The sequence below is a fragment of the Acinonyx jubatus genome, chromosome C1 (genome assembly GCF_027475565.1).
Source record: "Acinonyx jubatus isolate Ajub_Pintada_27869175 chromosome C1, VMU_Ajub_asm_v1.0, whole genome shotgun sequence".
Lineage (NCBI taxonomy): Eukaryota > Metazoa > Chordata > Mammalia > Carnivora > Felidae > Acinonyx > Acinonyx jubatus.
In genome coordinates this window covers 15,853,543-15,880,802 of record NC_069381.1, presented here as the reverse complement: position 1 = coordinate 15,880,802, position 27,260 = coordinate 15,853,543, and the positions used below count along the sequence as shown (strand labels likewise).

Sequence of the window (27,260 nt, the reverse complement as noted above, 5' to 3'; positions counted from 1 at the left end):
GGGGGTGGAGCCGTGGGGGGGCGGGGGGGTGTTGGCAAACCACCAGCCCCAGCGCCCGCCGTCCACAGTCTCAGCCCTTCTGTCCTCCCCCACTCCTCCTCCCTGTGCCCTTCATACCCCTCACTCCTGCTCTGGTCTCCCCAGTGCCCCCACAGGTGGTGACCCCTCCCCAGGAGTCCATCCAGGCTTCCCGGGGCCAGACAGTGACCTTCACCTGTGTGGCCATTGGCGTCCCCACCCCCATCATCAACTGGAGGCTTAACTGGGGCCACATCCCCTCTCATCCCAGGTATGGCTCTGAGCCCGGGCAGGCGCTGGAAATTTTGGGGGGCGCTGGGCCAGTGGCCCCGGCCTGACCCCACCTCTGTCTCGGGGCCCTCCAGGGTGACAGTGACCAGCGATGGAGGCCGTGGCACACTGACCATCCGTGATGTGAAGGAGGCAGACCAGGGCGCCTATACCTGTGAGGCCATGAATGCCCGGGGCATGGTGTTCGGCATTCCCGACGGGGTCCTGGAGCTTATTCCAAAGCGAGGTACGGCCAGCAGGCACACGGGCCCTGGGGGGGGGCTGGTGGGGCCAGGGCTGCTTGCTGGTGACCAGCCGCAGCCCATTCCCATGCCACCCGGCAGGGCCTTGCCCCGACGGGCACTTCTACCTGGAGCCCAGCGCCTCCTGCCTGCCCTGCTTCTGCTTTGGGGTCACCAGCATTTGCCAGAGCAGCCGCCGCTTCCGAGACCAGATCCGGCTCCGCTTTGACCAGCCCAATGACTTCAAGGGTGCGTTGGCGGGCGCTGTGGTGGGCTTGGGGGGGAGGCAAGAGGGCGGATATGGGAGCACAGCACGTGCGGGCAGATGGGGCCGGGTTCACGGAGGGGCGCAGGGTCTCTGAAGAAAGGCTGAGCCCTGTAAGAACAGCACTTGAGGGAAAACAAACGTTTTAGGAAAAGCCACACCCACACTTGACGTCTGCTTTGGGTTATGAAGAGGATGGGCTCTGGGGCCAGATTCCTTGTTTAAATTCTGATACTCCCTTATGAGCTGTGTGCCCGTGGTCAAGTTGCTGTCTCGTGTCTCAATGTTCTCATCTACGAAATGGGGATAAAATAAGAACTATCTACCCCGCGTTGCTGTAAGGACTTAACGGGTTAATACAGATAAGCCATGCTCATCCGTGGTCAGTGCCCTGTCCATGTGCCCTGGTGTCATCGTCACCATCCTCATCATCCTCATCCTGAGAGACTGAGAGGTGCCAGTGTCCCCAGAGCCGAAGAACCAGGCTTTGGCATCTTCTTAGCCTGGGGCTGACCTCCAGCTGCCCCAATTACTGTCTGTGTGACTGTCGGCTTCTCTAGGCCTGTTTTCCCAAACATAAAGGCAGGAACGCAGTTGGCCTGTGTTCTCTCTGGCAGAATGGCCCGGGCCCAGAAATCACAAGGACCTGGGTTCAAGTCCCAGCCCTCATTTACCGCCTGACATCAGGTTGCCTCCCATATCATTTTCGGCATCACAAAGGATTAAATGCAAGGAGGGGCTTAGATGCCTACCTAGTAAGCACTCGGTCAGTGCTGTGGCTTGACAGTCTTGGACAGCCACTAGCCCTTGCGTGGTCGGAGCTGTTCTTACTCTCCTAAGGTGAGGACCCTGAGGTCCTCTGAGAGACGGTGGGGCCTTCCTAGGGTTACACACAGCTGTTTAGAGGAGAACCGGAACCCAGGCCTGTCTGACTGGAATCAGAATGGTCAGGGTGGGCAGGGATTCCAGCGTGAGCAGGTTGGCCTGTGCGTGGATGGTGACTAGGGGGCAGGAGCTCTGAAAACATCCCTGGAAGGGAGAGAGGAAAGCAGGCCGGGGGAAATGTGGCCTGGTCTTGAGGGCTATGTATGGTCATTCTGCAGGTGAGGGTCTGGATTCATCCGTGGGTACAGAGATTTCATTTACGATCGAGGGGAGAAGCTACTTCCAGACAGATGTAGACTTAGCACAAGGAAGGAATTTCTTTTCTTTTTTTTTTAATTTTTTTTTTTAACGTTTATTCATTGTCTGATAGAGAGAGAGAGACAGAGTGTGGGTGGGGGAGGGGCAGAGAGAGAGGGAGACCCAGAATCCGAAGCAGGCTCCAGGCTCCGAGCTGTCAGCACAGAGCCCGACGCGGGGCTCGAACTCACGGACCGTGAGATCATGACCTGAGCCGAAGTTGGACGCCTGACCGCCTGCGCCACCCAGGCGCCCCACAAGGAAGGAATTTCTAAGAGTCAGAACTGTCCAGGGTTGGGAGGGACTGACTTTGGAGGTAATGAGCCCCCCATCCGTTAGAGCTGCTCAATGTGGTAGTTGCTAACAACATGTGGCTCTTTAAATTAAAATTAATTAATTCACTTTCTCGGCCACACTCGCCACATTTCAAGTGCCCACAATGTACCATATTGGAGAATACAATGTAGAACATTTCTGTCCTCACAAAAATTTCTCTTGGATAGTTAGTGCTGCACTAGAGATCTGGAAGGATGCTGTAGAGAGAAATCGCACGTGTGTGTGTGTGTGTGTGTGTGTGTGTGTGTGTGTGGCAGGGGGGCAATTGGACTAGATGACCCATCATAATAGTAACAATAACAACAGCTAATTGTTTTTGAGTGCTTCTTTTGTGCCACACTCTGTTTTATAAGCATTTTATATCAATTTGCTCAGTTTCTCTTCCTAATAACCTTATGAAGCAAACCAGTATTGTGTCCATTTTACACATAAGGAAACTGAGGCCTTTTTTCAAACTCCTACATCTGGGGAGGGTGGTTGAACCAGGACTTGGCATCTGTTCTTCAGCCCGGAGTAACTCTCTTCTGCCCCCTGAGGGCCATTCCAACGCTGACAGTCCACGGATCTGTCCTCAAAACCAAAGGCTCTGAGAAGTCCTGTTACAAAGAATCCATTCCCTTGACCTTTTTCTGACCCTGTGGTTCCCAGCTGTCATTCTTCAGCACTGACTTTCCCCAGAGCATGCTTTAGGAAGCACTGCTCCAAAACTGTAGGGAAGAGAAAAAAATTTTTAACTTGGCGAAAGAGACCGAAGTTCTCTTTAAATCAGCTTTCTCCCAGAACCTTCCCGTGTTTCTGGCTAACTGCCTTTCAGGGTGGGTATCTCTGGCAGGCATGTGCTGCAGCCCTCAGCCCTCCCTCTTGCCGCCCGCAGGCGTGAACGTAACAATGCCCGCACAGCCCGGCATGCCGCCCCTCTCCTCCACCCAGCTGCAGATCGACCCCGCTGTGCAGGAGTTCCAGCTGGTCGACCTGTCCCGACGCTTCCTGGTGCATGACTCTTTCTGGGCTCTGCCCGAGCAGTTCCTGGGCAACAAGGTAAGGGACTGGCCTGCTGCTCTGGATGGGGAAAGGGCCAAGCCCCCCTCACAGGCCCACAACCTGCCTGGGCTCCGCTCCCTCTGAAGCCGGTGGGCAGCAGGACAGACTCAGCTCTGGAGACCAAGCATCCCAAAGGCAGAGCCAAGCCCCACCCACCCAGCTCTGCCTCCCTGTGCCCAGCTCTGTGCCAGGCATACGGCGAGCACTAGACACGGAGGGGCGGAGGAAGGGGTGACTGGACACACAGCAGGCTTCAGGTGTGCCCCCTTCCCTGCCCTGACCGGCCCTGTATCGGCCAGGTGGACTCCTACGGTGGCTCCCTGCGCTACAAGGTGCGCTATGAGCTGGCCCGAGGCATGCTGGAGCCAGTGCAGCGGCCAGACGTGGTCCTCGTGGGAGCCGGATATCGCCTCCTCTCCCGAGGGCACGTGCCCACCCAGCCTGGCACGCTGAACCAGCGCCAGGTTCAGTTCTCGGAGGTAGGTGGTGCCTGAGCTCTCGGGGCTGGGCGTGAAGGGGCCGCAGGCTGGGCAGGTGCTAATGCATGATGCCCCCCACGCACCTCTGTTCATATCTAGGAGCACTGGGTCCATGAGTCTGGCCGGCCAGTGCAGCGGGCCGAGATGTTGCAGGTGCTGCAGAGCCTGGAGGCTGTGCTCATCCAAACAGTGTACAACGCCAAGATGGCCAGCGTGGGACTGAGTGACATTGCCATGGATACCACCGTCAGCCACGCCACCAGCCACGGCCGGGCCCACAGTGTGGAGGAGTGCAGGTGCCTGAGCTGGCAGAGTCCCCAGCCAGGATAGGGGGGAAACGGCAGGGCCCTCACGGTTCCTGTAACCACTCTCTTGGTCCTGTCCCCACAGATGCCCCATTGGCTACTCTGGCTTATCCTGCGAGAGCTGTGATGCCCATTTCACCCGGGTGCCTGGTGGGCCCTACCTGGGCACTTGCTCTGGCTGCAACTGCAATGGGCATGCCAGCTCTTGTGACCCTGTGTATGGCCACTGCCTGGTGAGTGGGGCCAGTTGACCCTCGGACGCTGGCTAGGGCCCGGGAGCATAGATAGGTGGGAGGCCCAAGCTGAAGCCTTTTTGTGCCCATAAGCTTAGCCTGAGCCTCTAGAATGGCTGTCCTGGCTGATAGCTAAACTATCCTGACCTCTGGTTGTATTAACAGAGATAAAATGTCCAGATAAGGGAGGTGAAAGTCCTACTCTCTTCCACCCTGCTCAGAGCATTCCTGGAGAGTACTGTGTTAAAGATCATCCTTAGCAGGGCAGCCCTAAGGGCAAGAAGCCTGGAAATCATATGCATTTCTAAGGAATAGTGGAGGGGGCTGGGATTTTGGAGCTGACCGAAGACAAGGCTCAAGCTACATCTTCAAATTCCTCAGGAGGTCCGTAAGATAGAAGAAACCGATTCCAGAGGGTTGAAATAGCCAGTGGGTGCAGATTAGAAGAGGGAGGCGGATTTAGGTCAGTATAAAGCAGGCCTTTAGAACCTTCTATGGAACAGGCTGCCCATGTGAAGTGATGAATTCCCCATGAGGATGCATGCTGGATGCTCCAGCACGATGGAGGAGGCGAGGCCAGCCTCAAAGGGCAACCCTCAGAATCCAGTGTGGGGCAGAGGGACTGCTCTGTAGAACCTGAACCACTTCTTCCCCTTCCTCCCAGAATTGCCAGCACAACACAGAGGGGCCACAGTGCGACAAGTGCAAGGCTGGTTTCTTCGGGGACGCCACAAAGGCCACAGCCACTGCCTGCCGACCCTGCCCTTGCCCATACATTGACGCCTCCCGCAGGTCAGACCCAGTTCGGGGTGGGGCAGATATGGTGGGGGGAGTGGGCAGTACAGCAGGCCAGGGGCATATTCTGGGCGGGGAGGTGGGATACCCGGGTTCAAATCCTCACCTCGTCACTGACTTCTTCCATGCCCCTTGACCTCTCTGGGCCTCAGCTTCCTTCCCTGTATTACGGGCCCATCTGTCTTTCTAGTATTGCTATGAGGCTGCAGATCGAGAATAGGTGGACAGGGCGCCTAGGTGGCTCAGTCGGTAGAGCATGTGAGTCTTGATCCGAGGGTTGTACGTTCAAGCCCCGTGTTAGGTGTAGAGATGACGTAAAAATAAAAAATTTTTAGAAATCTAGGGGCGCCTGGGTGGCTTCGTCAGCTAAGCGGCTGACTTCCGCTCAGGTCATGATCTCAAGGTTCGTGGGTTCAAGCCCCCGCATCGGGTTCTGTGCTGACAGCTCGGAGCCTGGAGCCTGCTTTGGGTTCTGTGTCTCCCCCTCTCTCTGCTCCTCCCCTGCTCGTGCTCTGTTTCTCTGTCTCTCAAAAATACATAAACGCTAAAAAAAAAAAGAAAAGAAAAAAATTAAACGGGCAGGGAAATGGTGGGCAGGGAGACGACATCACGTCTCATGGCATACTGTGCCATGTGGGCAGCAATCATTTCTTGGGGTGGGAGTGTCAACCCCAGCCCATTGTTGCAGCCCTGCCCCATGTCCTGCCACTGGATACCCACAGGTTCTCAGACACCTGCTTCCTGGACACGGATGGCCAAGCCACATGTGATGCATGTGCCCCAGGCTACACGGGCCGCCGCTGTGAGAGGTGAGGGAGAGCCGACCGGGACCGGGGGGAGCAGGCTGTACGGGGTGGGAACATAGAAGTGCCACTGAGGACCCTCCCTCCCTCCACCAGCTGTGCCCCTGGATATGAGGGCAACCCCATCCAGCCAGGCGGGAAGTGCAGGCCCACCAGTGAGTATCACAGCCATCCCCTGGCATTCCCCCAGGCTGCCCACCAGCCCAAACCCCATGATCCCCGGGGAGGCATCCCACTCTGCCACCTGCCTGGCCAGACTGGGTCCATCCCATTCCCACCTGCCTTGCCAACACCCACTTTGTGCTTCCAGACCAGGAGATCGTGCGCTGTGACGAGCGAGGCAGCATGGGGAGCTCTGGGGAGGCCTGCCGCTGTAAGGTACGCGTGCCCTCCCCTCTCCCACCCCAGGGGACTCCGGCGGGCACCCAGCTGGGAGGGGGGGTGGCCCCCACAGTTCCTTGGCTGCTGGGGGGTGGCCTAGCCAGAGGCTGATCGCCTTGCTGACAAGTCTTCCCCTCGTGAGAGGTGGGCTGGCATCGGGAAGGAGCCTTGGCTGGAGAGTCCGGTAACCTGGGTTCAAGTCCCGGATCCTTTGCCAGTCCTTCTTCATGCGACTGTTGTATCTGTGTTTGTTTTTGCATTCTCACACTGACATGACGATAGGGGTATTAGCATCCCCAATTCACAGATGAGCAAATGGAGGCTCAGAGGAGGGACATTATTTGCATTAAGACCGGGAGAATCGAGTGTCAATAGAAAGAAGAGCTGGACAGACTTTGGAGTTAAGCACTCCTGATCTTAAGTCCCAGAGGAGATTAGCAAGCTGAGTGACCTTGCGTAGATCATTTCCCGTTTCTGAGCCTCCGTTTCCTCGTGTGAAGCATGGAGGTATCACATACTTCTCAAAGTACTTAGAAGGATTAAATGAGGTGATGGTTGCACAGGAACTAGCACAGTGGATGAAACACTCCATAAAGAGCAGCAGTGACAGTTTTAACCAGGTTGCTGTATTTCAAACCTAAATGTATTTGTGAGCCCCCTAGCACCCAAAAAGAAAAGGGAAAAAAGATTGGTTGCATACGCTCCCATTAATTGAGAATCATGGTTCACATGATGGCAACCCTGCTTACCTGTGCTCTTTCCATGGCTCTCCCGGCCTCGGGTCCCCTTTAGAATGTGGGCAGATTAGGCTGGAAGCTCCAGGCAGCCCCTCCCGTGGGCCATCCTGCAGCTCCCAGCTCTGTGCCTGCAGAACAACGTGGTGGGGCGTCTGTGCAATGAGTGTGTCGCCGGCTCTTTCCACCTGAGTGCCCGCAACCCTGACGGCTGCCTCAAGTGCTTCTGCATGGGCGTCAGTCGCCAGTGCACCAGCTCCTCCTGGAGCCGCGCCCAGGTACCTACGCAGGGTGGCTGGGCAGGGAGACCGGTGGGTCCGCTGAGTCCAGGGTGGGCCACGTGCCGGCCCCAGACCTCAGCCCCCGTTGCGGCCTCTTCTCCCCCTCCCAGGTGCGTGGGGCTTCCGAGGAGCCCACTCAGTTCAGCCTGACCAACGCCGCAGGCACCCACACCACCAGCGAGGGCATCTCATCACCCACATCCGGAGAACTGGTCTTCTCCTCCTTCCACAACCTCCTCTCCGGACCCTACTTCTGGAGCCTCCCCTCACGCTTTCGCGGGGACAAGGTGGGCAGCGGGGGGAGGAAGAGAAAAGGAATTCCAGGCTTGGAAACAAGAATGTCCTGGTGCCCTTGGAGGAAAGGTGGGAGACGCGGCTGGAGCAGTGGCATGTCAGGACTGTGGGGCCTCGGCTGAGCACCTGTCCCCCCTGTGTCCCAGGTGACCTCCTATGGGGGAGAGCTGCGCTTCACGGTGACCCAGCAGCCCCAGCCTGGCTCCGCACCTCTGCACGGGCAGCCGATGGTTGTATTGCAGGGCAATGGCATCGTCTTAGAGCATCACACTTCCCAGCAGCCCAGCCCCGGCCAGCCCAGCACCTTCACGGTGCCCTTCCGGGAGGTGAGCAGCACTCCCTGAAGCCTTGCGTGGGGAGGGGCGTCGATACCCCGAGATGTCAGGGCTTGCAGCACACGTGTGCTTTCCTTGGCAGCAAGCGTGGCAACGGCCTGATGGGCAGCCGGCCACACGGGAACACCTGCTCATGGCCCTGGCGGGCATCGACACCCTCCTGATCCAGGCGTCCTTCAGCCAGCGGCCAGCTGAGAGCAGGTGTGTGGGGCCAGGGCTGGAGGACAGAGGGGCCAGCTCTACCACATACAGGCTGGGTGGCCTTTTGTGCCTCAGTTTCCCCATCTGTAAAATGGAAATTATAACAGCGACTCTCTCATGGGGCTTGTTCTCAGGTTGGATTCCTTAGAAGCCAAACCTGAGATGGAGATTGGAGTGCACACGATTCACAGTGAAAACCTGGGAGGGAGGCAGAGGGGAGGGCAGACAGACGAAGGAAGGGAAGCGGCCAGGCCGGGAAGTGGTTTCAGATGAAAACTAGCCTCAGCCTCACCCTGCCGGGAGCTCTGCAGAGCCATTCTGCTTTGAGGCAAAGGGGCTTTTGTACCCTAGGTCCACCTGTCATTGGTCACCCTGGGGGAGCAGGGTGGTATGTTCGATCCAGGAAAGGAAGGCTCATTCTCTGGAGAAGGTTGCAGGTAGAAGCCATCCGCCACAGCTCTTGCACCAGCTGGGGGATGGACACCCAGCTGGGGATCCAGACGGGGCCCCAACAACATCAGCAGCAGGGCTGTTGGGAGGGTTGTAATCGACATGATCCCACTCGGGACTCCGGGCATGCCTGGCACAGGATGTGTGCTCATTTATAGCGGGTCTTGTCATTTCCAGGGTCTCTGGTATCAGCATGGACGTGGCTGTGCCTGAGGACACCGGCCAGGACCCCGCGCTGGAAGTAGAACAGTGTACCTGCCCACCCGGGTACCGCGGCCCATCCTGCCAGGTGAGTGCCAGGCTCCACCTCCTTGTCCTCCTTGGTGCTTCCTGGCTCCTCCTCCTTTAGCTCTCCCTTCCTCTCCAGACCCCCCCCCTCCCAGCCCCACCACCACTCAGTGGGCACTGCCCTGAATGGGTGGTGCCGAGGACTCCCCTCCCACTGCCATCTTCTTGCCCCCAGGACTGTGACACGGGCTACACACGCATGCCCAGCGGACTCTACCTGGGCACCTGTGAACGTTGCAGCTGCCACGGACACTCGGAGATCTGTGAGCCCGAAACAGGTGCCTGCCAGGTGAGTCCCGCCCTCCTTCCTACCTACCCCAGGGGTCTGCGGCCTCCAGGGGCTCAGCCTCAGCCCACGCTTTGCCTCTCCAGGGCTGCCAACACCACACAGAGGGCCCTCAGTGCGAACGGTGCCAACCAGGATACTATGGGGACGCCCAGCGGGGGACGCCACAGGACTGCCAGCCGTGCCCATGCTATGGAGCCCCCACTGGTGGCCAGTGCGTCCAGTTCCTGCCTGTCCCTGCCCTTTCCTGAAATGTCCATTGCCCCCTTCCGGACTCCCTTCCGCCCGGGCCCTCCTGAGAGGCAGCAATTAGATCCTGGCCTTGCCGCTTCCTCAGTGTGTCACTTTGTATAAGCTATGTTTCCCTCTGTGGGCCTCAGCTTCCCTGTCTGTGAGATGGGGATAATACAACGATACACCCCACCTTGACCACTCGTGTGAGAGGTGGCTGAGAACCCTTAGCGCGGTGCCTGGCACATGGTTCACACGCCCACTCTTCCTCTCCCTGCGGCCCTGGTCCTCAAGGAAGGGCTGCTGACCTAACTGTTTGCCCCCCCCCACCGTCAGGGCTACCCATACTTGCTTTCTGGACACGGACGGCCACCCCACCTGTGATGCGTGCTCCCCAGGCCACAGCGGGCGTCACTGTGAGAGGTGAGGCGGGTCGTGGGCAGAAGGGGGACGGTGCAGGAGGGCTGCCCCAGAAGCCTCCCGCTGTCCCCTCGCACAGGCCCCCAGGAGACCACCAGCTCTCCTCCCTGTGTGATCTAGGCCTGCAGTTCACCTCCAACCGCCAGCACCCCAGCGACTTCCCAGAAAGCCCCTCGTTCTTGCTAAAGGTCCTGGGTTCAAGGCCTGATGATGCTCACTCACTGGCTCTGTGGCCTAGGGCATGTCCCTGCTCTTCTTGTCCCACCTGTTTCCCTGTCTGTACAATGGGTGAGTTAGGCTCATTCCTTCCAACACCATGAGGTCTGGTTCCACTCTGAGTCCGACACAGGGCCCCCAGCACAGTCCTGGGCTCACAGCAGGCTCTCCAGGATTCTGTGGTTCTGCCCTCCCTTCCTTTAATGCTTTCTCCCTAGGTGTGCCCCAGGTTACTATGGCAACCCCAGCCAGGGCCAGCCGTGCCAAAGTGAGTAGGGTTGGGGAGGCCTTTGGGGTCGGGCTACCCTGTCTCCCCCAGGGGTGGAGCTCGGACAGAGCCTTTGTTCTCCTTTGACTTGCGGCAAGTGACTTTTTCTGAGCCTCAGCTTCTTGATCTGTAAAATGGGCATAGTAAAAAGCCCACCCACTCCGGAGGGCTGGTATAAATGCCTATGATGCCTACATATGGTGGGTGTTCAGATATTAACACCCTCTCCCTCTCTTGGTGGTGAGTGAGATGGCCAGAGGGTGGGAAGTGAGGGCGCGTGGAGGCGGGTTTGGGCCTCCAGCTGCGGCTTCCCTCCATCTCAGGAGACGGCCAACTGCCAGAGCCGATCGGCTGTGGCTGTGACCCCAAGGGCAGCATCGGTAGCCAGTGTGACGCTGCTGGCCAGTGCTATTGCAAGGTCAGTCCCAACCCCTGCTCTCTGTGAGGCCCGACATCACGGCCGTACTTGTTGCCTGGCATTCCCTCTCACTGTACCCTTGGGGCTGTCCCCGAGCCCCCACCACCCTTCCCCTGAGGGACCGCCTCTGCCCCGCTGCCCAGAGCCTGGTGGGAAATTAGGCAGCACCCGATGGGAGCCGGGCCTCGGCATGGGGGCCGTGGGATCTTCCCCGGGACTGCCAGAAGTGGCTGGGAGGCCGGCCTCAAAGGCTGCTGGAGGTACAGGAGACCCCCCCCCCCAGTCTCCCCACACCCTCCCTTCCATCTGTCCTCCCAGGCCCAGGTGGAAGGCCTCACCTGCAGTCACTGCCGGCCCCACCACTTCTACCTGAGCGCCAGCAACCCCGACGGCTGCGTGCCTTGCTTCTGCATGGGTGTCACCCAGCAGTGTGCCAGCTCCTCCTACAGCCGCCACCTGGTAAGTGCCCGGGCACAGCCCCTCTGAGTCATCACTGGGGCAAGTCAGGAACCCAGCCCAGCGACGTCCCCTCTGCCTGTGAGGACACCCACCCCCGTGCCCTGGTTATTGCCCATAGAAGCACAGATGCGAGCAACCCTCGCCCCTACCCTAACACCCTCCCTGTGGCCCCATTATCGCCTGTGTCAGCACTGAGCCCAGCACCCCTTTCCTTTCCCAAGTGTCCTTCCTGCTCCCCCCACCCCCGCCGCTGCTTCTGTCCTAGTCCTGCTCTCAGAAACCCCCCATAACCCACCCAAATGCCTTCCCACACCCCTCCTCAACCGAGGTGCCTGCCCTCGCCCCCCCCCCAGCCCAAGCTGACATCCCGTCTTCTTTCTGCTGCCAGATCTCCACCCGCTTTGCCCCTGGGGACTTCCAAGGCTTTGCCCTGGTGAACCCGCAACGGAACAGCCGCCTGACAGGAGGCTTCACCGTGGAGCCTGTGCCTGAGGGTGCCCAGCTCTCTTTTGGCACCTTCGCCCAGCTTGGCCATGAGTCCTTCTACTGGCAGCTTCCGGAGGCGTACCAGGGAGACAAGGTGTGATGTGCAGGGACGGCTGGCAGGCCCTCCCTAGTCACCGGTTCTGAGCCAGCCCCTGCGGAGCCCTGGGGCCAGTGGGGCTCAGACACAAGGTGGCCTCAGGGCAGGCGTCAGCCGCTCCGCGGTTAAGCGTGCAGCCTTTGGGGTCAGATAGGCCTCGGCCTGAGCCCAGTTCTGCCATTTCCCAGATGACTGCCTTTTGATAAACTTCAGCCCCAGGCTGGCTGGCAGGATGAGAAGTCGTGCCTGGCACATAAGCACTCTCCTGTTAGTGGTTTTCAGCTTTCATGCAACAAATAGGTCCTAGGCGAGGCTCTAGAAACTCAAGGACAGATGTGACAGTTTCAGTGTCATCCCTTTGCTTATTCAGAGTTCCCTCATCTGTGCGGTGCTCTGTGCTCGGTGTCAGGCATGAGACTAACTCTGATTGTAAGTCACGTTTACGGAGCTCGCGCCGTGCTGGGCACTGTTCCAAGCACTTGTATGTGTCATAAATCGCCAGTACTGCTCCGTTTCCTTCGAGGGAACAGAGATGACACCCAGAAGGTGGCAGTGCTGGCATTCAGCTCCGGGTCAGAGGCTTCCCTTGAATCCTACACTGGTCAGAGATGAGCCGTGGTTTGCTGGGGTGGTGATGGTCATGCTGATGGTGGTGGCGTGGGGTGCAGGGTCTTAGGGGCGGACTGCAGAGCAGCCTGCCCAGACGTGTTCCTCGAGGAGTCAGTGCCATCTAATGACACCCAAGGAAAGATGGTCTTGGTACAGGAGTCCCCTGCTGGCCGAGGTCAGTGAGCGAGCAGATGTGTCCCCTCACGCAGGATCTCAGGGAGGTCAGGGACACAGAAGGGGGAGTGCCCAAGCTGCCATGTCCTTCTTCCTTGGGCAGACCCAAGTATCCCAGGCTCCTCCCAAGGCTGACCTTCACCTTCCGGTCCCTTCCCCCTTCTCTGGGTTCCGCTTCTTCCACTCCTGGCTTCCCTGTCTTCCTCCCTACTGCCCTGGCCCGCAGTTCTCAGACTTCTCTCTCTACTCCCTCTTTTGGCGTTTCCCGGCGCCCCACAGAGGGAGGCGTATTTTGCACGGATGCGCCGGGCTCACCAGGTAGGCCCATGATCTGAGTGGTGTGAAATGGATGTGACACAGCCGTGGTGTTTTCCGATGCCGTCAGTCCCGCATGGGGAAATGCCCAGTGCCCGAGGAAATGTGGTCCGCATGAACCCCGGCAGGTGCCCAATGGCCCCGCCCTGCAGTACCAGGAATTGGAGCTGGGACGACCTGTGCCCCATCTGCTCTGTGGTCTGGTCCTGCTGCCTGCTGTCTGTGGCCAGAATGGTGGCCGAGGTGGCAGGGAAACTAACTTGATGCTAAACCACATGACTATACCCAGCCCACCGGGTTACCCTAGCACTGCCTTCCGAGCAACCTCCACTAACCCTCTGTGTGCGTATGCCCCTTCAGCAGCCTGGCGCTAACCCCCAGGTGCCAGCCTGGAGGGCGGAGTATGCATCTTCCTCCCCAGTCAGCATGGGCCTTTCTGGCCACCATATCCACGGGGAGAGGACACTCCCCAGGGCTCCAATGCTGGGGCCCTGGGAGGTCTGAGCTGGGCTCTGCCCTCCACCCATCAGAACCGCACGTCCCTCTCAGAGGAGCAGTTGAGGGCAGCTGTGACAGCTGAGAGGACCATGGGGCCCCCAGAGGGCAGGGGCCGGGCACAGCGGCTATCGGAGGTAACTCAGCACTTGGCTGGGACAGGCTGTATCTGGGGCCCCACGCAGAGCAGAGAGTATAGTTCAAGCAAGAGCCTTGAGCTGAGGCCCTGGCCTTCCTGGGCCATTTTCCCCCAAGCTAGGCCCCAGCCTAACACCCAGTCCACTCCAGTGTTGCCCATGGGAAACATTCCAGAGCCATCAATGGCTTGGGCTGGCACCATGGGCATGCATGGTAAGTGAGGCCCAGGGAACGGCCTCCCCTACCACAAGTGCCCCGGGGACCTGAGCTCGACAGAGAGGTGTCTTCTGTATGGGCTTCTGCCCTTAGTCATCTGGGCCCATCCCAGGATCGCCCCACCAGGGTCATGAGGAGCAAGAGGACATCGGGTGCGAGGGCCAGAAGGTCAGGCACTTGTGAACAGATAGCACAGAAGTAGGTGGCTCGTGGGGCCTCTTGCTGCCTGATGGGAGGCAGAGCCTCACGGCGTCTTTTCTGTCCCTCTCTGCTCCTTTCCTCTGTCCTCCCTCTCCCGGTCCCCCAGGTGGATGAGGCCCAGAGGCGGATGGATGCCGAGATCTGGCAGCTCCTTTCCAGCTTTGCTGCCCACCCCCATCCCCCTGCCCCGGGGCTCTTGCTCCATCCCCAGCCTGCAGCTGCCCTACAAGCAGCTCTCACTTCCTCCTCCTCCTCCCCCTCCTCCTCCTCCTCCTCCTCCTCCTCCTCCCCTTCTTCCTCCTCCTCTTCAGCTTCTGCACCTTCCTCAGCAGGCTCTCAGGTATGTGCCAAGGCACCTGCCAAGAGACCCCACCACCACCACCATGTTTTCCAGACTTTAGCTGTTTGTGAACCAACTTCACAAATTCTGCCATTTCTGCATGCTACCTGGGCTATGATTTACTTCAAATTTCCCTTGATTTTATTATTATTTTTAGACGTTTTTAAGTAATCTTTACACCCAACGTGGGGCTCGAACCCACAAGCCCGAGATCAAGAGTTGCCCGCTCCGCCGACTGAGCCAGCCAGGCGCCCCTCAAAGTTCCCTTTAAGTCTATCACACAGCAGCTCATTTGTGCTGGTAATACATTTTCCAATACATGTTAAAATACCTACTAAACTTCAAAATGATTTCTGGTGTGCTGCATAAGTCATCGTGGGGTCCCCAAGAGGCACACACCAGATGTGAGGAGACACCAACCCAACCACGCCCAGTGAGAACAGTTGGGGTCTCTGGATCCAGGGATGGGGCACAAGTTGTCCCAAGAGCAGGGCTAGGGCTTGAGCTTTGGGCTAGGGGCTTCTATCCCTCCACAGCCCCCACCCCAGCCTTCCCTCCAGGGTTTGCGTGTGTGTGTGCGTGTGCATGCGTGCAAATGTGTTCCCGCTGGGACTGTAGCTGTGCTCTGGATCCCCCACCCCCTACCCCCCAGCAGCTCTCATCGCCTGTCCTTCTGTCCTAGTTCTCTCTCTCCTACGAAGGCTTCTCTCTACTTCCTGGGAGCCTCTATTATTGGCAGCTGCCCCAAGCCTTCCTGGGGAACAAGGTAACAAGGAGCTGGGGGTTAACAGGGTGTCATCAAAACCTAAAATATTCGAGAGCCCTTTTTCAAAGTCCTTTATGACACAGATGGGTAGGTAGATCAAGGCCCGGAGAGGGGAAGGGACTTGCCTGGTGTCCCATCAGTGGCCACAGGCCCTGGCAGGGACCCGTCTCACCCAGGAGGCTTTACCCCATATCCAGCTCACTCACCTAGCTCTTGGCTCTGCATTCGTTCCTTCAGGAAGCATTATTTTAGCACTTCCTGTGTGCTGCGTTGTATCTGGCCAGAGGACGACCCTGGCCCTGGTCGTTCCTGTCATCGCCAGCATCATCAACGTCATCATCACCGTTGGCATTAGTGTTAGGATTGACGTCAGCTCCGTCTTGTTCCAAAAACTATTTAGAATGCCTCTTAAGAATATGCATAATATGCCATGAAATAGCATTCAGAGAGGCAGCTGGGACGGAATTGGCATGATCTGGGGGGAATGGGGATAAGAAAGATCTGCCGAAGCCGAGAGCACAGCCAGGTGTGTGAGGAGCTGGCAGGCAAGGAGGCCATGCACTCTGGGGACACTCTGCTCAGGGCAGTATTTTACAGAGCCTTTGTTACTTAATCTTTGTGCTACCCTTCAAGGTACATATTATTTTTATTGCTATTTCCGTAAGAGGAAAGTAAGACTCAGGTTAGGTGCCTTGTCCAGGGCTGTCCCGCCAGTACAGTTGGACTTGAACTCCAGTCTTAGACTTCAGAGTCTGCTCCCTGAGCAGACTCCCTGAGCCACCCTGCTGCACACGCCTACAGCTTGGTCTGGAAGCAGTGATGAACCTGCTGGCATCCAAAGCAAGCAGGAAACTAAGTTGTTTCATGGTTATCCAGTTATGCCTTAGAGTTCCTTCCCTCACCCTGAGCTTGTGGAAAACATCCTCAGGACAGTATAGCTCAATTTCAGCATGTAGTCAGTAGGCATTGAGTAAGTGCTCACCAACTGAATGAACACAAAAATGAACAGATGGGCTAGGCCTGATGCAGTGTGGTATGGATCCGAACATCTGCTGTGGTGGCAGAAGAGAGAAAGGAAAGTCCTGGGACAGAGCTGGGGCCTTGGCTGCCCACGTGAAAGCCCCCAGCAGGAAGCCTAAGGACTCTCTCAGTTGTGAGCGATGGAAAACCCAAGTACCAGCTCCTACAACTACAAAGTCCGAGGAAGCTGGTGTCAGGCATGGCTGGGTTCAGGGGCTCATTAGGACTTTTATCTCCATTGGCATCATTCTCCGGCTTCCAATCTGACTAGTAAAGGGGGTATCTCTGTTCGTGGAAGGAGCAGAAGTGCCAGGTTTACGTGTCCATCCCCGACAGAGTGAAAGAGAATGGTGGAAAATGCACATTGGCCAGACCTGGCTCACGTCTGTCCTCAAACCACATGGCCCGCACGTAGGACATAGTTTCCTTTAAAGGAAACCAGGGCCGTAGTTTGCAAAAAAAAAAAAAACAACAGGGAAATGGATTCTAAGCAGACAAAAACCACCTGCCTAAGGGACAAGGCCTCTGAAGGCGCACCCTCAGCCCTACCCCCACGGCCGGGAGCTTGTAAACCTTCTGGGGCAAGCTCGTGATGATCACCGTCAGTACCCCTGTCTACTTTTTGGGAAATTTCTTCAAAGGGAAAGGGACTTGAAGCTTGTTTGCTGAGCTGTCAAGGCTGCTCAGGGTCACCCCCGGCAGGTCCAAGACAGCAAAGGAACTGACAGGTGCCTGTCTCCTTGGCAACCAGGGGCCAAGCGCACTGGCCTCCGGTTGAACGGAGGGGACAGCGCAGGTACAGAAAAGCCTTGAGAAGCTCCGCCCACTCACCGGTAGGGTCACACGCACCGTGGAGGAAGGCAGAGTCGGGCTGTGACTGCAGGGCTTGCCTCTTTGCAGGTGGCAGCCTATGGCGGGAAGCTGCGATATACCCTCTCCTACACGGCGGGGGCGCATGGCAGTCCGCTCTCTGACCCTGACGTCCAGATCACGGTGAGCACGTGGCTTCCAGCTGGGCGGGCAGAAGGGGAGGGTGGAAACCAGCAGCCACCCTCGGTGTCCTTGTCCTATCGGCCCAGGGCTCAGCTGGCCTGGCATGAGCTGGGGGCCCGAGGCCCATGGCCCCCCACCCAGTCAGGTTAGACACTAGCCAGACAGAGGCCCAGCTGCTGAGAAAGAGGCAGTGAACGTGGACCTGATTCCTTTGGGCACATGAGCTTGGGCAATCAGAGACTGGAGGCTGGTGTCACGGAGAGGCCGGGACTGGTGGAGGACTCCTCTGTCCCCGAGGGCCCCTTGATTCCCCTCCCAATCCTGCCGGTGTCTTCTCCAGGGCAACAACATCATGCTGGTGGCCTCCCAGCCAGCGCCACAGGGCCCAGAGAGGAAGAGCTTCGAGATCATTTTCCGAGAGGTGAGATCACACTGTGTCTGACCCTCCCCCACTGCCCACCCTGCTCTGGAACCTGGCCTCGACGGTGCTTCCCCTGCCCATCCCCCATCCTCACCTCACAGTCCTCGGCCAGTGCCTGGAGGCCAGGGGATGGGGTAGCGGTGCTGCAGGACTAGCACACGGGGCCTCACACCCCTCACCCACACTTGCTGTTGTCCCCCCACCCAGGAATTCTGGCGCCGGCCTGATGGGCAGCCGGCCACGCGCGAGCACCTCCTGATGGCGCTGGCCGACCTGGATGAGCTCCTGGTCCGGGCCACGTTCTCCTCGATGCCACGGGCAGCCAGCATCAGCTCCGTCAGCCTGGAGGTCGCCCAGCCTGGGCCCTCAGAGGGACCCCGGGCCATGGAGGTGGAGGAATGCCGCTGTCCCCCGGGCTATGTTGGCTTGTCATGCCAGGTGAGTGCGGCCAGCCCAGACACATCTGCTCTGGTACAGCTGGTCAGCAAGCTGGTCAACTGCCATGTCCGTGGCCTGTCATTGCTGCCATAACTTTAATTTTTTAAAAGCCTTTCTTGCATCTGAATAGCAACTTTCTTTTTTTTTTTTTTTAAGTTTATTTTGAGAGAGAGAGAGAGAGAGAAAGAGAGAGCGCGTGGGGGAGGGTCAGAGAGAAAGGGAAAGAAAGAATCCCAAGCAGGCTCCACACTGCCGGCCTGGAGCCCTACACAGATTTGAACTCATGAACCGTGAGATCATAACCTGAGCCAAAATCAGGAGTCGCACGCCCAACTGAGCTACCCAGTTGCCCCTGCCATAACTTAAATGTACTATGCAGTATCTGATTTATTCTTCCTAACACCCGTGAAAGATGTGTAATTATCCCCTCTTAACAGATTTTTTAAAAATATTTATTTACTTTTGAGAGAGAGAGACACTAAGTCTGAGCAGGGGAGGGGCAGAGAGAGAGGGAGATAAAGAATCCGAAGCAGGTTCCAGGCTCTGTGCTGACAGCTCAGAGCCTGATGTGGGGCTCGAACTCATGAACTGTGAGATCATAACCTGAGCCAAAGTCGAAGTTGGAGGCTTAACCGACTGAGCCACCCAGGCACCCCTAACAGATTTTTTTTAATAGAGGCTCTGAAGGCTAAGTGGCTTTCCCAAGGGGATACAACTATGGTCTCCCAAGACTAAGACCCAGCTCGTGCTCCCAGGGTGCCCCCTAGAGACAGGGAGGCAATACGGATACACGTATTTTTCTGGGCCAAAGCAGAACATAGAAATGCCTCGGAGAGGTAAACAGTGCGGAGCAGGGTAGGATTCTGGGCAGCTCACAAGGAGGACTGTATGGGGAAATAGTCCATGATGCAGAAGGGTCACCCCGGAAAGCTGAGGGGGCAGGGGCTACTTCCTTAGGCCTGGAATGAGGTTCCGCTCAGTAGGGAATGCCAAGCCGTGAAGGGAGTGCTGTGGTCTGCGCTGGGCATCAGGAAAAGTCCTCTCTGCCCTGGTGAATGAGACAGGTCGGGGAGAGACAGGGACCCCTATTTACAGGGAGGGCACTGGGGGTGGAACAGAGGGCTGGCCGTTGCAGAGAACCCAAGAGCATCCGGAGGGTTTGGCTGGAGACCGTGAACTCCCTGAGGGCAGCGCCTGAGCTGACTGTCCACCACTGAGTTTCCAGACACATTGGCAGGCCGCCAGTCAACACTGGACGAGTGAACTTGGAACTGAGGAAGGGGGAGGATGAAGGAAGGGGAGGGGGCAGAGCTGCAATGCCAGGTGGGCGGCAGGGAGGTCAAGTGTGGGAACAGCCAGCGCCCAGATGCAGGAACTCCCCTGTGCAAAGTGCACATCTCCGCAATTTTACATTCGTGCACCTTTGCTATGGCCACAGACTTTCAAATCCAAACATATGAACTTCACCTCCTTTGAAGTTATCAAATTTAATAACGCATTTTGAAGGAGAAGCCCTGGGGAGGGCAGAATAATCCTGTGTGTACACTTTCTGCAGTGAAGCAAAACAGATTTGTAAACATCCCTTTGAAATGGTTGGGGGGCGGGAGGGGCCTGGAGAAGTTTCAAAGGAGGGGTAGTGAACAGAAACTCTTTGTTTTCCAAACCCATGATTACTCACTCAGAATGTGTAAAAACATCCTCGATTGTGTGTGAGATGCCTGCCTCTTTCACTTTATTTAGTGACTGTGAGGTAGTTGTAAAGATCTCCAAGGGCTCATTCCAAATCTGGGTCTCCTGAACCTTGTTTTTCCATCTAGGAGTTCAGTTTTTCAATAGAGACCCTACCAGAAGAATTTTCAGGACGAAAATGGGAAATGGAAAGCGTTCTCCTCCATTAAGGGTGAACTATGATTTCAGTAAATTCAGAGTGGCTGGAGATGCCAGGCAGGATGGGGACAGACACTGTCCCAGCTTCCACAGTGTTGAGAAACTGAGCACAAAGACAGGGAGGAAGGTTCCAAGAGAGGATGCTGGGGAGGAGGGCGGGGCCTGGGATTTCCCAACCAAGAGCCAATGGGAGTCTAGATTGTGGAGAGAGGCTGGAGAGAGAAGGTTCTGGTCTATTGGCTCCAGATGGGACCACTTTAGAGATAGAAACCAGCCCTCCTCCCTCCCCAGGACTGTGCCCCAGGCTATACACGCACTGGCAGTGGACTCTACCTCGGCCACTGTGAGCTGTGTGAATGCAACGGCCACTCAGACCTGTGCCACCCGGAGACCGGGGCCTGCTCGGTAAGATGCAAACAGGGCAGGGTCAGGGGTCAATTTCTCCGGGCCTGGGTGGGGCACTGGGGCTGCCTGGGAGGCAGGGAGGGGTGGGCTTGGTAAGGTGGGCCTAGGTCCAGGGGCAAGGTGGCAGGGCACGGATTGTGGGACAAAGTGCCTGAACCAGCAGTGGGCACTGTAGGCATTGTGGGATGGCCAGAATGGTAGAGTAACATCCTTCTCTTTTTATTAAGTTTATTGATTTGGAGAGAGAGAGAGAGAGCGAGCGCATGCCAGTGGGGGAGGAACAGAGAGAGCGAGGGAGAGAGAGAATCCCAGCAGACTCCATACAGCCAGCTCAGAGCCCCATTCAGGTCTCGAACCTACAAATCATGAGATCATGACCTGAGCCGAAATCAAGAGTCGGATGCTTACCCAACGGAGCCACCCAGACGCCCCTTCTACAATTATTTAAGATAGGCTCACAGATACAGAATTTCCAGCTCAAGGGATTACAAAACTGTACAGTTTGGGGTAGATTTTGCCAAATGGCGGGTGGCTGACATCCTTGTGCCCCACAGCACTGCCAGCACAACGCCGCTGGGGAATTCTGTGAGCTGTGTGCCCCTGGCTATTATGGAGATGCTACTGCTGGGACACCTGAGGACTGCCAGCCCTGCGCCTGCCCACTGACCAACCCGGAGAACATGTGGGTGTCCCCGTTCAGGGCCCAAGGAAGAACTCCCACTTGGGAGTGGAGGGCACCGGGTGGAGGGTGGGCGTCCCCCGGCCTGACCTCTGCCTCCCCCATCCCAGGTTCTCCCGCACCTGTGAGAGCCTGGGAGCTGGCGGGTACCGATGCACAGCCTGTGAACCTGGCTACACTGGCCAGTACTGTGAGCAGTAAGTTTGCAAATAGGATGGGGGGAGGAAGGGGGCATATGGTAGACTCCTAGGTGAGCGTCCTGGGAGGGTGTTGCTCAGAAAGGTCTCTGCCAGGATCACATCTTTCCCCTGCCCAAAACCCTTCCAAGATTCCCCGTTGCCCTTGGGCCAAGCCCAAGCTCATTCCCCTTTTAACACCCGAATCTACCATAGCTGGGCCTAACCTCTTGACTTCTTGACGTTCTGGTCTTTGCACACGCTGTTCCGTCTACATGGAACGTTCTTCACCCTCAAACCTCCCCTTTCTCGCTGACTCCTGTTTAGCCTTCAAAGCTCAGCTTCATTCGCTCATTCAGCATGTTTTTCTTGAGCACCTACTGTGTGCCATGTGGTGCGCCAAGGTGTTGGAGATAAAGGGGTGAACGAAACAGATTCAGTCTCAGCCCTTAGGGAGTCTACCACCTGTCATGGGAGATGGGGCAGCAAGTAATCATACAAACACATAATTATGAAGAGTGGTGAGTTCTCTGGAGTCCAATCCGCTCCAAGGGAATATAACAAGCCAGTAGTGCGGTCCTCTGGGGAGCTTCTTGACTCAGGCCTGGGTTAGTGCCCCTCATGTGCGTCTCTCTCGTTTACATAGTTCCTCGTTGGTTTCCCGACAAGCCAGGTCTGTAAGGGCGAGAGCTGCATCATGCTCACTGTCCCGATTCCACAAGCTAGCATAGTAGTTGCTTAATAAATGCTTGTTAAATGAATGTTTCCCTGGAGACTAAAGACCTTATTACCCCCATTGTCCAATCTGCTAACATCGCCGTTCTTAGCTCAGTGAGGCCGTGTTGAGGCCTCTTTGGTCTCCAAAGTCCTTCCAGAGTTGTGAGCCTCCTCACCCCGCACTGAGCCCACCCCCGCTGGACTTCTGGCTCCGCAAGTCCACCATGAGGCACCGAGTCCCCTGGGGCCTGGGGCCTGACAGAGCTGGTCTGTTCCTCCTTACAGATGTGCCCCAGGCTACGTGGGTAACCCCAATGTGCGGGGGGGCCGGTGCCTGCCCCAAGGTAAGTGGGATCGTGGTGGGTCAGGGTGGAGAAGGCAGTGAGCCTAAGGAGTTTGAGAGTCACTACATCCGGGGGGCAGGGCTGAGGGTGGGGCACACCAGGGTTTGGGAAGACAGAGATACTTGAGACAGTGCTGCATGCTGGGAGCTCCTGCCTGAATGGCCTCTCCTGTCCTTCCTCCAGCAGATGCAGCCCCACTGGTGGTCCAGGTGCATCCGGCTCGGACCATAGTACCCCAAGGTGGCTCCCACTCCCTGTGGTGCCAGGTCAGTGGGAGCCCACCCCACTACTTTTACTGGTCTCGTGAGGATGGGCGTCCCTTGCCTAGCAGCACCCAGCAGCGACATCAAGGTACCCATGACCCCGGGCCCCTCAGCCCCATGAGCCACCCCAGAGGGAGGGGAATCACAGGCCTGTTTGCTGCGATCCTGTCCTTACACTCAGGGCCGGGTGGGAGACGGGGTGCATCTGCGCTGATGAGCTCCTGTCCACTTCCCACCAGGCTCTGAGCTCCACTTCCCTAGCGTCCAGCCATCAGATGCTGGCGTCTATATCTGCACCTGTCGTAATCTCCATCGCGCCAATACCAGCCGGGCAGAGCTGCTGGTCACCGGTGAGTCCCTGATCCACTCCGTCCCCAGCCTGTCTGTGCCGGGCTGGACTGTGGACACAGGCAGTGGGCACGTCCCTCCGCTGGAGAGGGTGGTGGGGCACGGGGGGGCTGGCCACGGAGATGGAGAGATAGTGGGGTCAAGGCTAGTTTTAGAGGCAAAATTGGCAGGACTTGATTGTGGTCACTGAGAGAGAAAGAAAAGCTAAAATAATGCCCACGGGTCTGGACCCCAGCAGGCAGGCAAATGAGGTGCCATTTACCGAGATGAGCAGGCTCAGCAGGCGGGTGTTTTCATTGGGAACCCCCACCCCTGAAGCTGAGTCTGGGATGAGGATTTTCATGCCAGCAGTTTCTGTAGGAAGCGAAGTGAGGCAGGAAAGAGAAGACATCCCATAGAGGGCGTGTTACCGAGCACATTCCCACCGGGGACAGTTGTTCACCGCAGCCAAAGAAATTCTGGGAAACTCCAGAGTAAAATGTGCACCTCGGAGTCCCCCATCCCAGGGCCAGTTGATTGAGGCCTGTGCTCTAGGATCACCAGGGCCCCCGCGTTTTATACCACCTTGGGGGCAGGCACGGCAGTCCCCGGTGGCCCGAGAAGGACTCAGGCACAGAAATGCGGCGGCTGGCAGAAGTCAGGCAGGCGGGCTCTGAAGTGACAGGGGAAGGGGATGCGGGCGGCGCACCCACAGCACCTGCTACACACAGGTCAGGGGGCATCACGAGTCTGTAGCTCCAGCTTGAACATGTCAAGGTGAAGAGGGAAGACAGCACGAGGGACTAAGTGGGGACAGCCATTGAGATAGGAGGAGAGCAGGAGAGCAGGTGTGTTGGGGGTCATGTGGGGAGGGGGCTTCCTGAAAGGAGTGGTTGGCCTCACCACATGCCCCGGGGCAGTCAGATACGGGCAGAGGAGGGACCCGTGGAGGTCATCATCTTTGATGAGAGCCATACAGTGGAGAGAAGGGGTAGAAACCAGACTGGAGAGAGGCAAAGAATGGAGGGGAAGGCCAGGCGTAGACCGCAAGGACAGACAGCTCTTTCAAAAGTCTTGGCTCTAGGGTGGCTGCCTGGCTCAGCTGGTAGAGCACGTGACTCTTAATCTCAGGGTCATGAGTTCGAGCCCCACGTTGGATGCGGAGCCTCCTTAAAATAAATAAATAAAGAGTCTTGGCTCTGAAGGAAGGCCAATACATGTAGCAATAGCTGGGGGGAGTATAAGGTCAAGGGGGTGTTTTTGAAGGTAGAAAATTCTAGAACACATTTGTCTGTGGAGTAGAATGATCTGTGCAGAGGGAGAGGAGGGACTGATGTAGCAAGATAATGCATGGCCCTGGGAGGAAGTCCTTGGGAGGGGTGGGGCAGGGCAGGGCAGTGCTGCGGTGATGGGTTGGGGGGGAAGGGTCTCGTCCTGTGGGACCAGGAAGGAGGGAGGGCAGGTGGGTGGATTTGGGAAGATGGGCAAAGTCCTGACTGGTAGTCTCCATTTCTTCAGCAAGCGTGAGCTGAAGCCCTCGGCTGTGGAAACGGAAGTGGGGTGCGGGTGGGTGGAGAGGCTGGAGGTGTGAAATTGTTGGGGAGGATGGAGACTCAAACCAGACAGAGAAGCCCAGTGGAGTGAAGTGCAAAGTGTTAAGGGCAATTTCGTGGTCTGTGACCATGAATCGACGCCAGGTGGACTCGTGGCAGCGTGATGCTCTTTGATTGCAGCCTGTGGCTCTCGGTGCCAGCGGGAAGAAGCCGTGGGGTTGAGCCAGCGTGAGGGAGGGAGGCACCAGGGCACGCAGTGGAATCTAAGCTAGCCTGGGAAGGAAGTGACACCCAGACAGGACGATGGAGAGAGAGAGAAAGTGGCTACAGGAGATGGGGCCTGGCCAGCACCTGGCTCAGGGGGTGCCTCCTGTCACCACAGAGGCTCCAAGCAAGCCCATCACAGTGACCGTGGAGGAGCAGCGGAGCCAGAGCGTGCGCCCCGGGGCTGATGTCACCTTCATCTGCACAGCCAAGAGCAAGGTGGGCAGAGCCGTGCGTGGACATCAGGGGAGGGCGGCTCTGGCTTCTAGTGTCTCTGAAGTTCGCGTCTGACCGCCATCCCACCCTCCTTACCCCGCCTGCAGTCTCCCGCTTACACCCTGGTTTGGACCCGCCTGCACAATGGGAAACTGCCAGCCCGAGCCATGGATTTCAACGGCATCCTGACCATTCGCAACGTACAGCCGAGCGACGCGGGCACCTACGTCTGCACGGGCTCCAACATGTTCGCCATGGACCAGGGCACAGCCACACTGCACGTGCAAGGTACACCATTCACTTCCACACCTGGCCCACCCACCCACGGCCTTCCCCCGTGCCCACCGGGACTGGCGACCATTTCTTCATTCAGCTGACAGTTTGTGAACAGTTTGTGTGCCTGGGCCTGACTAGACTCTGAAGAGATGGGGGGGAGGACAAACAGGGGCTCTGCCCTCCTGCACCACATGTTCTAATAGGGAGACAATAAGCATGGGAACACCATTTGCACCTACGTGGCTGGAACTGGAGGGCATCGTGCTAAGTGAAATTAGTCAGTCAGAGAAAGACAAAAATCCTAGGACTTCACTCATATGAGGACTTTAAGAGACAAAACAGATGAACATAAGGGAAGGAAAACAAAAATAATGTAAAAACAGGGAGGGAGACAAAACAGAAGAGACTTTTAAATATAGAGAACAAACAGAGGGTTGCTGGAGGGGTTGTGGGAGGAGGGATGGGGTAAATGGGGAAGGGGCATTAAGGAATCTACTCCTGAAATCATTGTTGCACTATATGCTAACTAACTCGGATGTAAATTTAAAAAAATAAAACAAGTTAAAATAAAATAAAAAAAATATAAGCATGGGAACAAATGAACAGACAACGGAATTTCACACGGTGATGAGGGCCGGGATAGGAACAGACAGTGAGGTAGGTGAAGGGTGGCTACTTTCCATGGGGTGGTCAGGGAGGGCCTCCCTGAGGAGGTGACGTCTGGGCTGAAAGCTGAAGGAAGAGGATGTGTTCAGCCACTTGAAGAGCTGGCAGAGAGTGTTCTCGGCAAAGGAACCAACACGTGCAAAGGCCCTGCAGCAGGTGCATGTTGATGTGTTTGAGGATCGGCAGGGTTAGCGTGGCTGGAGCTGTGGGAAGGGGGTAGGTAAAGAACGTGAGGCTGTGGGCAGAGGTGGATCACAGCACAGCAAGGAGTTCGGATTTTATTCGAAAAGCCCTGGGGAGCCACCAACAGGCCTTAAATGGGGAAGTATCAAGAACCATGGACATTTTTAAAAGTATTTTTTTAATGTCCGTTTATTTTTGAGAGAGAGAGAAACAGAGTGTGAATGGGGGAGGGGCAGGGAGAGAGGGAGACAGAATCGGACGCAGGTTCCAGGCTCCGTGTGGTCAGCACAGAGCCTGACACGGGGCTCGAACTCACGAACTGTGAGATCGTGACCAGAGCCAAAGTTAGACGCTTAACCATCCAAGCCACCCAGACGCCCCTGGCACCGGGGACATTTTAAAAGCTCCCTCTGGCCTCTGGGAACACATGGCCGCGAGGGGCTGCAGTAGAACAGAGACCAACAGCAAGGGGGCGCTCCTCACCCTGCTTCTCACATACTGCTTCTTCCTCCCCCGTCAGCCTCGGGCACCCCGTCCGCCCCCGTGGTCTCCATCCATCCGCCGCAGCTCACCGTGCAGCCCGGACAGCTGGCCGAGTTCCGCTGCAGTGCCACCGGGAACCCCGCGCCCACCCTCGAGTGGACAGGTGAGGCCGTGGCAGGACTGACGGCAGGGGATGTGGGGGGCCAGGGGCGGGACTCCAGGCTGTGGGACCTACCACCCACAGGGCCTGGTGGTGCCCGGTGGGTGCTGATGCCACCCCTTTCCGTCAGGGGGCCCTGGCGGCCAGCTCCCTCAGAAGGCACAGATCCACGGCGGCATCCTGCGCCTGCCAGCCGTCGAGCCCTCGGATCAAGCCCAGTACCTGTGTCGTGCCCTTAACAGTGCCGGGCAGCACGTGGCCAGGGCTGTGCTCCACGTGCACGGTGAGGGGACACGGCTGAGGGTGGAGCTTGGGAGCCCGCGGGCAGTCCAGAGAGATGTCCTCACAGGCCTCTGTGTGCAGGGGGCAGCGGGCCCAGGGTTCAGGTGAGCCCAGAGAGGACTCAGGTACACGAAGGTCGCACCGTCAGGCTGTACTGCAGGGCCGCAGGGGTGCCCAGCGCCACCATCACCTGGAGGAAGGAAGGGGGCAGCCTCCCCCCACAGGTGAGGAACTCTGTCTGGGCCGGCCCGTAGGCTCAACAGGGTCACGGCACCTACCGCCTTCCTTTCCCGTCTCCCCTTCCTACCAAGTCTTCTCCCCCTTCCGGTTTCCTTCACTTCCGAAACGGCGGCCTGCTCAGACGTCCTGTTCGGCGCACCCGGGCAGGTAGCGGCTGTTGGCCTCTTGCTTAGCCAGTCACCTGGCTCTGCCCTCCCTC

General features: G+C 57.5%; 2 protein-coding genes across 9 annotated transcripts in view; both read left to right on the top strand.

Moving 5' to 3' along the window:
• Positions 1-27,260, top strand: part of HSPG2 (heparan sulfate proteoglycan 2) — a 98,630-nt gene that overhangs the window by 45,767 nt on the left and 25,603 nt on the right. For 4 of the 8 annotated variants that reach the window (XM_053208626.1, XM_053208641.1, XM_053208636.1 and 1 more), the window contains 37 exons: positions 145-289; positions 384-535; positions 633-779; positions 3,188-3,351; positions 3,654-3,833; positions 3,933-4,129; positions 4,224-4,371; positions 5,036-5,163; positions 5,889-5,975; positions 6,066-6,124; positions 6,280-6,347; positions 7,201-7,362; positions 7,476-7,652; positions 7,806-7,985; positions 8,077-8,195; positions 8,823-8,934; positions 9,109-9,222; positions 9,306-9,433; positions 9,787-9,873; positions 10,305-10,354; positions 10,678-10,772; positions 11,091-11,231; positions 11,620-11,811; positions 16,989-17,081; positions 17,422-17,502; positions 17,710-17,940; positions 20,119-20,232; positions 20,787-20,914; positions 21,022-21,108; positions 22,090-22,148; positions 22,332-22,499; positions 22,651-22,761; positions 24,674-24,774; positions 24,879-25,059; positions 26,417-26,542; positions 26,670-26,822; positions 26,903-27,045. In XM_053208626.1, the coding sequence (XP_053064601.1) occupies positions 145-289; positions 384-535; positions 633-779; positions 3,188-3,351; positions 3,654-3,833; positions 3,933-4,129; positions 4,224-4,371; positions 5,036-5,163; positions 5,889-5,975; positions 6,066-6,124; positions 6,280-6,347; positions 7,201-7,362; positions 7,476-7,652; positions 7,806-7,985; positions 8,077-8,195; positions 8,823-8,934; positions 9,109-9,222; positions 9,306-9,433; positions 9,787-9,873; positions 10,305-10,354; positions 10,678-10,772; positions 11,091-11,231; positions 11,620-11,811; positions 16,989-17,081; positions 17,422-17,502; positions 17,710-17,940; positions 20,119-20,232; positions 20,787-20,914; positions 21,022-21,108; positions 22,090-22,148; positions 22,332-22,499; positions 22,651-22,761; positions 24,674-24,774; positions 24,879-25,059; positions 26,417-26,542; positions 26,670-26,822; positions 26,903-27,045 (4,808 nt within the window). The remainder of the gene's footprint in view (positions 1-144; positions 290-383; positions 536-632; positions 780-3,187; positions 3,352-3,653; positions 3,834-3,932; positions 4,130-4,223; positions 4,372-5,035; positions 5,164-5,888; positions 5,976-6,065; positions 6,125-6,279; positions 6,348-7,200; positions 7,363-7,475; positions 7,653-7,805; positions 7,986-8,076; positions 8,196-8,822; positions 8,935-9,108; positions 9,223-9,305; positions 9,434-9,786; positions 9,874-10,304; positions 10,355-10,677; positions 10,773-11,090; positions 11,232-11,619; positions 11,812-16,988; positions 17,082-17,421; positions 17,503-17,709; positions 17,941-20,118; positions 20,233-20,786; positions 20,915-21,021; positions 21,109-22,089; positions 22,149-22,331; positions 22,500-22,650; positions 22,762-24,673; positions 24,775-24,878; positions 25,060-26,416; positions 26,543-26,669; positions 26,823-26,902; positions 27,046-27,260) is intronic. The other 4 variants (XM_053208622.1, XM_027060154.2, XM_027060155.2 and 1 more) reach the window with 3 other exon arrangements.
• On the top strand, positions 11,818-16,981 carry LOC128312899 (putative uncharacterized protein DDB_G0277255). The gene is made up of 4 exons (XM_053208643.1): positions 11,818-12,915; positions 13,443-13,544; positions 14,069-14,302; positions 14,985-16,981. The coding sequence occupies exons 1-4, from the start codon at positions 12,898-12,900 to the stop codon at positions 15,144-15,146; spliced, it is 516 nt and encodes a 171-aa protein (XP_053064618.1). The 5' UTR covers positions 11,818-12,897; the 3' UTR covers positions 15,147-16,981.